Source organism: Dipteris shenzhenensis, chromosome 1 (genome assembly GCF_047967505.1).
Source record: "Dipteris shenzhenensis isolate YYH24624 ecotype China chromosome 1, Dip_SZ_1.0, whole genome shotgun sequence".
NCBI classification, from domain to species: domain Eukaryota; kingdom Viridiplantae; phylum Streptophyta; class Polypodiopsida; order Gleicheniales; family Dipteridaceae; genus Dipteris; species Dipteris shenzhenensis.
This window is the reverse complement of record NC_141596.1, coordinates 36713336-36722698: the sequence shown is the minus strand read 5'-3', so window position 1 is coordinate 36722698 and position 9363 is coordinate 36713336. Positions and strand designations below refer to the sequence as shown.

At 43.1% G+C, this 9363-nt stretch overlaps 1 protein-coding gene across 1 annotated transcript; it reads left to right on the top strand.

Annotated features, from left to right (window-relative positions):
- The first annotated feature begins 1860 nt into the window (after positions 1-1860).
- LOC147905764 (pentatricopeptide repeat-containing protein DOT4, chloroplastic-like) lies at positions 1861-5364 on the top strand. Its single transcript, XM_087374484.1, has one exon. It carries the CDS (start codon positions 2272-2274, stop codon positions 4381-4383), a length of 2112 nt encoding a protein of 703 aa, XP_087230610.1. The 5' UTR covers positions 1861-2271; the 3' UTR covers positions 4384-5364.
- Positions 5365-9363: the final 3999 nt, after the last annotated feature.

Sequence of the window (9363 nt, the reverse complement as noted above, 5' to 3'; positions counted from 1 at the left end):
GGTGATGTGTGAATTTAGAGACCAATTTGCAACAATAGCTCAGGCTAGCACGTGAACCAACTACCAACTTTATTTCTTTGAACTAATTGAAGGGGGGGGAGAGAGAGAGATATGAAATGCTCTATTAATGTCATGTGGAGACCCAACAAGATCTATAGGATGAGCTTGATAAAGCTAAGCACACCAATCTTGTGATATGACTCTAATTAGCTATTCCACGAGCTATGCTGCTATTCATAGGTTATGAAATAGCTGAAAGGCCTTAGACTTGCTAATTTTTTATAGCAAAACCTCTGTATGATTCATGATGTCCCCAATGACAATTTGAAAACATTACAGAAAGGCAAAGGTTCTTGCTATCATACTTTTATGTGATATGCTTATATTTGTTTCAATATAGTAGTCCTCCACCAATGCACTAGAGCATAGATTGCAAATCCTCTGCTCTAGTTAATATTCCTCCATTGACTAGTTTTTACTTGTAAGCATCAGAACTTGTTCATACCTATCCATCTTTTTTTCCTTAACACTTGAAGATTATTCCATCTTAGAGGTAGTTTTCTTCCTCATAATTAACCATGGTTTAACCTCCATGATATAGAAATCCATTTTCTCTATTAATTTGGGCTTTATTGTGCATGCTCCTTGGTTACTAATCCTTCTTTAAGTTTGTCTTTATAATGATTGCCTATCTCTCCAACCATTTCGATTCCTTCTTTTCCATCTTTTCTAGCTTGTTGCTTTGAGAACCGTTGTGGCAACCTATTTCAATCCATCATTTCAACACTTTTTAATGTTACAGTGATCAATAAACTCACAAAGTGCTGTTATTTTAAGAGAGAATGTTCCAAATTAGCCAACAACATTGGGTAATGAGTTTGTCTAGCTTGGGCTAGGTCCCCATGCTTGCTAGTGCTTAGGTAGTGAACAAGAACTTTCTCTTCACTAATATGGTTTGTAACGCTCACTAGAGTGGTAAAAGGGTGAGTGTAGGTCACCCAATTTTCACATAATGAGTCACATATGTACATGAGTCTCATGAGAGGTTCACATGGAGCATGCCCATTGTACTTGTGGTGTTGGGGAAGCAAGTTTGTGGATGTAGTTGTAACCAAGTGGGGTGGCTCATACACCATGTTGGTGGAACTCTTGGCCTCTATTTAAAGGGGCCCAAGAGAGTCTTTTGTAAGGATGAAATATAAAGACTTAACTTTTGTGTACTCTAAAGTCTTCATCTTGCCTCTTTCATGTTACGTGGAGTTCTCCTCTCTCTTCTTAAGTCCATGCTTCCCTTGTGCTTCAATCTCTTTCTAGAATTCTACAAAGTTAAGTGTCTATTTAGCAAAAAGAAGTTTGAATGTTTTTACTACATAGTGAGTCTTTTTTGCTATATAGTGAAAATTTCAAGCTAAACATAAATAAATAAATAGCTAAATTTTCAAGCTAAACATAAATAAATAACTAAAATTTCAAGCAAAACATAAATAAATAAATAAATAAATAAATAACAATCAACACACACACACACACACACACACACACATGTACGAAGACTACATAGCAAAGTTGTTTCCTATCTAGTAAAATCTTATACCTAATTCTCCATATAGTCAAATTTTCTCTCTATATATAATGAATTCTCTCTAGATAGTAAATTTTCTCTCTAGATAGACTATGTAGGCAAACTTTTCTCTAGTTTGGACTTTTACCAGATATATGTACTTTTATCTAGTAAATAATCTAGGAAATCATTTTTTAAAACTATGTTGATATTGGTCAAAAGTTCCTTGTGTCATGAGCATTGAGCATTTTTTACCCTCATGGCCGTTGGGTGATGTGGTTCACCCGACATCACCCAGCGGCCATCTCTGAAAGTGTCATTTTTTCGTCATGGGCGCCGGCTGATGTGAACCCACCCCTAGTATCAAGCATTTGCTCCATAGCAAACCTCAATGAGGAACATTTCTTTCTTCGCCTTTGCTATAAATAAAAGAATTTCTGCGAGTTGATGCGCTCTAATGCCAAGGTTGACGAATGTCTTCTACCCAAGAATGGGGCCAGATGTCAATGCATCCATAAGCCTTCATCAGTCTACCACAGATTTGCCCCCTGAATTTGCATAAAAAATAGCATTCATTTTCTCCCATCGTTCTGCGCTTCATCTCTCTTCGTTCCCAAAAATGATTGCGTCTCAACATTCCCTGAAGCAGTGAAAATCGGAGTTACAAGAACGCGAAGCGAGATGGATTACTGGTGGATGCTTCTTTGTCTATGGTCCTGATGAGCAGGCAAGGAACTCACGTTTCCGCAGATAATTTTTATCGTCTTTTACAGTTGTGTATCAAGGAAAAAGATCTGTCAACAGGAAGAGAAGTGCATTCCTCCATTTTGAAAAGTGGGTTCAAGCTGAATGCATTTTTAGGGAGCCACCTGATTCGCATGTATGCAGCATGCGGAAGTTTGGTAGAGGCTAATCAAGTATTTAACAAAATGCCCGAGAAAAATGTGTTTACATGGAGTGCAATCATTTTAGCTCATTGCAAGCTTGGACAAGCGCAGGAGGCCCTTGATTTATACTCCCAAATGCAGCAATCTAGCATTAAAACGGACGAATATGTCTCTGTTGCAGTCGTTAAAGCATGTGCTAGCACAACAGCCTTGACACAAGGAAGGCTGATACACGCCCATATAACTGAACATGGTTTTGATTTGGATGCTTTTGTGGGGAGCACTCTTATTGACATGTATGCCAAATGTGGGAGCCTGAGGGATGCCCGATGTGTCTTCAGCAAAGTGGTAAATCGAGATGTGGTGACTTGGAATGCTATGATTGCAGCATTTGCCCATCATGGAATGTATGTGGATGCTTTCCAAGTTTCTGAGGAGATGCAACAAGAGGGCTGGAAGCCAGATATTGTCACGTTTTTGAGCTTATTGAAAGCGTGTTCCAGCTTAGCAGCCCTTGTTTATGGCAAGCTAGCTCATGTTCAGATCTTGGGAAGCTGTATGGAGTTGGATACCTGTGTTGGTAACTCCCTTGTCAGCATGTATGCTAAGTGTGGGAGCCTCGAGGATGCACATCTGGTGTTTAACAAACTGCCCTATCAAAATGTTGTAACTTGGAGTGCACTGATTGCAGGATGTGCCCAACACAGATATGAGCATGAGGCTCTTAGACTGTTTAAAAAAATGGAACAGGAGGGCTCGGAACCCAATAATGTGACATATGTCAGCATTCTGAAAGCATGCTCCAATATACCATCCCTACATCTGGGCAAGCTTATTCATGCACATATCATGAGTAGTGATATCAATCTGGATATATTTGTAGGAAACACTCTTGTTGACATGTATTCAAAGTGTGGGAGCCTTGATGATGCACGGCAAGTTTTTGACGAAGTGCCAAAGCGAGGAGTGGTAACATGGAATGCAATGATCGCTGGATATGCCAGGCATGGGAGATTTGAGGAGTCTCTCCAACTTTTTTATCAAATGCAACAGGAGGGCATTGAGCCAAATGGTTTCACATTTTCAAGCGTATTAAAAGGCTGCTCAAGCATGGCAGGCCTAGATCGGGGCAAACTGATTTACACTCATATACTTGAGCGTGGCTTAAAACTGGATGAATTTGTCGGGAGTACCCTTATTGACATGTATGCTAAATGTGGGAGCCTTGAAGAGGCATCTAAGGTGTTTGACAAGCTGCCAAATCACAGTGAGCTGCTGTGGAGTGCAATGATTGCAGGATATGCCCTGCATAACGATTATAAGTCTGTCTGGCAGCATTTTAACTACATGCAACAGGAAGGGCTGAAGCCAGACAATGTGACATTTGTTTCTCTCCTTTCAACATGCAGTCATACGGGTTTAGTGGATGAAGCGCACGGTCTATTTAAGTCAATGAAAGAAAATTATGACATCATGCCTATTCTTGAGCACTACACCTGCATGGCTGATCTTCTTGGCCGTGCGGGCTTCTTGAATGACGCACAGGATGTACTTCAAAGTATGCCAGTGATCCCTGATGTTGTGGGATGGGTTTCTTTGCTCAATAATTGCAGAACATATGGTAATGTTGAGATAGGAAGACACTGTTTTGATCATGCTGTCTCTATGGACCACAGATTTGCTTCTGGATATTTACTCATGTCGAACATTTATGTGGATGCTAGCATGTGGGAGGACGCAGATGTAGTACAGGCTTTAAGGAAGTCAGCTGTTGCGTGGAAGAAACCAGGGACAGCCTTTATTGAGGCTGGCAACATGGTTGAGGAGTTTATTGTGGCAGACGAATGCCACCCTGAAGGTGATGCTGTGTATGCAAAGCTGAAGAAGTTAAATATTAAAATCAAGAGGGAGGGCTATGTGCCGTATTTGACCTGAGTGCCCAAGTCTGACGAAGGTGAGGACAATTGGTTTGGGCAGACTTTGGCCTTTTATTTTGAGCTTATTACTGCATTCTCAGGCTCAATATGCAAGCATTAATATTGCCCGATGCATGAGGATGTATCTTTGAGAAATAGTAAGTGGAATTGTGCTGACTCGCGTAATCCCAGCAAATCTCTACTAAAATCGGAAATGTGACTTCTCATGCTGATTGTTTGACATACGCCAATTGGCTTTTGCCTGACCAGTCCAGTCATATGAGGGGGCATCACCATCAGCCCCTCCCGTATCTGGACAGCCTTTATTGAGGTTGGCAACATGGTTAAGGAGTTTATTGTGGCAGACAAAAGCCACCCTGAAGGTGATGCTGTCTATGCAAAGCTGAAGAAGTTAAATACCAAAATCAAGAGGGAGGGCTATGTGTTGCATTTGAACTGAGTGCCCAAGTTCGATGAAGGTCAGGACAATTGTTTCAGGCAGACTTTGGCCTTTCGTTTTGAGCTTATTACTGCATTCTCGAGCACTATATTCAAGCATTAATATTGCTCGATGCCTGAGGATGTATCATTGAGAAATAGTAAGTGGGATTGTGCGGACTGATGTAATCCCAGCAAATCTATACAAAAGTTGGAAATGTGACTTCTGACTCTGATTGTGTGACATACGTCAGTTGGCTATTGGCTGACCAGTCCAGTCATATGAGGGGGCATGATCAGCAGCCCTTCCCTTATCTGTGAATGAACTTTTGGGAGGCATCTCCCCTCGTTTGTCCTTTCCCCTGCCACCCCTGGGCACCCCTCGTTTGTCCTTTCTCCTGTCCCCCTTGGGCATCCCAAGCATCCTTGGAAGAATTTTGAGCTAGCTGCAGGGATGGTTAAGCTTCCTGCTATTTAGCCCTTCAGACCTGTCATACGTTTTGCCTTTGTAAAATTTCTACTGGGCATTACGAAGCCTTCTGTATGCTTTATTCATTTGATCTGAAATCTTTATTTTAATGCTGCTATGCTTTCTCTGTGTTTTTCTGATATATTATTATGCCACGAGTCTCGTATTCCATTTGTGTTAGTGCTTCAGATTTTAGCAGAGTATGCTTCTGCTAACACCTATTCATACTTGGATGGAGCTCTGAGCACTGAGCTAAGTGGACAAGGAAGACTACTCAACTTCCATCTCGGATACTCAAGACCACTAAAGGCCAGCTCATTGGCAGAAGGAGTGGATCTTTAAGTTTTGTCCAAGCCACCAATTGTTTTTTCCGCCAAATTCAGAGGGTTCCATGAAGAAAATCTAACAGGCCGTTGTGAGTTTTGTTGTACCATAGATCAATTTGGTCTACTGCAAATGTTAAGCCTCTCTCTCCCTCTCTCTCTCCACTACTATAGTTTTCTTTCCTTTTCTAGCTTAGATAGCCCCTTTCTTACATGTGGTTAGCACTAGGCATCATTCTACCAAGAAAGGTCTAAACAGGAGGCCGTCCTTTTTATTAAAAACAAAGCATTACACAAAATATGATCATAGTGCCATCATATGCTGGCTACTACTCTTGTGAGATCTAGAGAGCTTTAGAAAGGGCTTTAGATTTCGAGCTCTAAAGATCCTTTGATTCTATGGACGGTGGGTTTAGGAGCTGGAACATTGTTTTCCAAACTCACTGCCTGTAGGGTCCCTTCATGGGTTACATCATTCGTGCTGGCGCACGAAAGACCAAGACGGCATCGCTGTCTTTGCGTTAGGCACACTGGCACGAGCATGGGCTCCTGGCGGTCAATAGCACCCTAATAGTTTTTTTATTTTTTTCCTTCATGGGGTGCTTTAGAGGCTCCAAGAGCAATTGGCCTGCTATTAGGGTGCCATTGGCCTACAATCAAACCCAAAAAATGAAAAAAAGGGCTCCAGGAGCCCATGCTCGTGCGGGCACGCCACACCAAGATGGCATCGCTGTCTTGGTGTTTGGCCGGCACGAGCATGGGTTCCTGGAGCCCTTAAATTTTTTTTTTCCCTTCATGGAGTGCTTTATAGGCTCCAAGAGCTATTGGCCTGCAATCAAACCAAAAACATAAAAGAAAGGGCTCTAGGGGCCCATGTTCATGCCAGCGTGCCAAACATGGGGAGTCATAAGTTTGAACAAATATGTGCCACTGTCTTCATGCAACCATGAGGGCTTCATGGGTTCCTCTTCTTTCTGATTTGTAAGCCTTATTATGTCAAGAACCTATAAAGAGAAACAAAAAAATAAGTCTAAGTTTGTTATTTTTATGATGTACTCCGAAGGATTCAAGTGCGGCGGTTTCCGAAACATAGGATTCGTCTGGTTAGTCCGTGGAAATTTGGCACGAAGAGAGGTAAGGTGGTGGACATTTACCATAGTCGTCTCTTCTCGGAGAGTCCTACTGTGCAGCCCATGGCCGACGTGGTGGGAGATGAGTCTCAGGGGCAGGATGGTCATGCCCGGTTTCAAGAAGGCTGTTCGGGCATGGGTGAGAATTCCTTGGATGTTGTTCCGTCTGGTGCCAGTTCTCAGAATGTCTCGGGTTAGAAAGTGGATTTTCCTCTTCCAGTGGGGGTGGGTGGCAATCCTGATGGTGTTGTGGTTTCTGATGCTTTGCTTGACTGTGAGTCAGATAGGGTCATGGGTGGGATCCCGTGGGCAGATATTTCCGTGGAAGATGCTGTCCTGGAGAAAGAATCAGTGCGAGGGGACTTAGAGATGCCTGATGCCATTGGTCGGAAGAGAGTCCTGGAAGAAAGAAGTCAGAACAAGGTGTCGAGGTCTGAGAAGAATCGAGGCATGGTTGCACATGTTATGCCCAAGCAAATTAAGGACGCAGCCAGGAATGTTAATGGGGGCAAAGAAAATAGGTTTCATTTCATTAGTGATGTGGTTAGGGTCATCTCTCAGTAATACTGATCCTCAGTTGACATGGTGAAGGTGTTCACTTGGAATATGCGAGGTGGTTGTGGAAAAGGTAAACAAAAAAGATGCCTGTCAGTGGTAAACGGATCTGAAACTTCTTTAGGAATGTAAATGTGGAGAGGAAGATGAACTTTGGTTTGCTTTTGGCAGAACGAGATTTGTGGTTCTTGCCAACTGCCCTGTGAGAGGGCATGGAGGCATGGCTATTTTGGCCAGAAGTTCAGTTTGCATGCAGGAGGTATTTCGTGCCGAGGGTTGGTTTGTTGCTGCTAAGGTCACGGTGGGTGGTTTTTCTTTCAATGTTGTCAGTCTTTACGCTCCTAATGGTGCTGGGTCTTGAGCTCAGTGTTAGGATGCCTTGAGAAATTCTCTATTTGATGCCTACTGGATAATTGGGGGTGACTGGAACATGGTGCTAGACGAGGAAGATAGGTCTCATGCAAGTTCAGGGTTGATGGGAAGAGAAAAGGAGGCATGGGAGAGCTTTTGTGTGGACTGCGTCCTGATAGATTGCATAGAATTGGATAGAGAATCTGTCTGGCTTCTCATGGAACAGTAGAAGAAGGGGAGATCAATTCCGAGCTGCTAGAATTGATAGGTTTTATCGTTCCCATGAGGGTTGGTGGTTGAAGGCTCCAATGAAGGGTGGATATCTAAGATCTACAGCTATGTCGGATCATGTGCAAGTGATTTGGTCGTTCTCAATCCCAGTAGCAGTGGGGTGGTCTTTTGATATACCTTTCAAGCTTGACAACAAATGGTTGTTGAATGCTGAGTTCAACCTGCAGATCAAGCAGACATGGCGGGAATGCACAGGTTCGGTGCCAGATCAGCGTGCTAGGTGGGATGCAGGGATCAGAGGAATCCATACTTTTGCCAAGAATTGGTCCAAGCACGAAGGCTAAAAGCTCGTAGGGAGGAGGGTCATTAGGTTTGGGATAGGGAATGCCTAAACAAAGCTGTTCAGTATACTCCAAGGGACCCTTTTATCAGTCTTGGTGGTTGAATGTGAGGAAGCTGTAAAGAGTATGGAGCTGCTGAAGGCTAAGAGAGCTCGTATTCTTAGAAGGCAGATTTGGCTGGAAATGGGTGATTGCCCATCCAAATTCTTTTTTCAAGTGGATGTGAGGGACAATATTGATAGAGTGCAAGATCAGCAGGGAAATTTAGTCGCTGGTTTTTGGAAGATAGCAGAGGTGTTCAAATTGGAGTTAGCTGTGGTGGTGAGCATTCCGTTCTCTGATGATATGGTATGGAAAGAGAAGATGGCTTGGGCCTCAGCTTCTGTCAAGGTCAGGGTACACTCAGAGGATAGGGTCAGGATTGCAAGACCTTTTAATGCTCTAGCACAGATGAAGAAGAGCGCTCTCCTGGGCCCAATGGTTTCACAGTTGAATTCTTTTCACACTTCTGGGACCTTATTAAATTTGATTTGGTTAATATGGCTAATCAAGCTATGGAAGTGGGGTCATTGTCTGCTGATGTCAATGCCAGTCTGTTGAAGTTGTTTCCCAAGAGACAGGGGACGCTTAGGGTGGATGATTGGCAGCCCATCACCATGTTGAACATTTCTTATAAAGTCATTGCGAAGGCCATAGCCTTAAGGATCCAAGGGACATGCTTGCACTTGGTTGACAGGGAACAAATATCATGAATGTGTCTACTGTTTTGGATTATGCTTGTACATCAGGGCAGAAGTGCATCCTTTTTGGATTTGATTTTCACAAAGCATACGATCGAGTTTCTTGGAGTATATTGGTGCAATTCTGGAGCACCTAGGTTTTGGGTCCACTTTTGTTAAGATGGTCCGTGCCCTCTTTGGGGAAGCCTCTGCAATCCTTTGCCTCAATGGTGGGGTGGTAGGGAATTTTAGTCTTTGCAGATCTGTGAGGCAGGGATGCCCATTGGCTCCCCTTTTATTTGCCCTTGGTAACTATGCCTTTGATAAGTTTGATAAAGGAGGGGTTGCAGCAGGGGGTTTGCAAAGGGGTAGCTCTCTCCTCAGGGTCTCAGTTCAGCTTGCAAATGTTTGCAGATGATCTGGTGGTCTTTTCCTTAGGGTC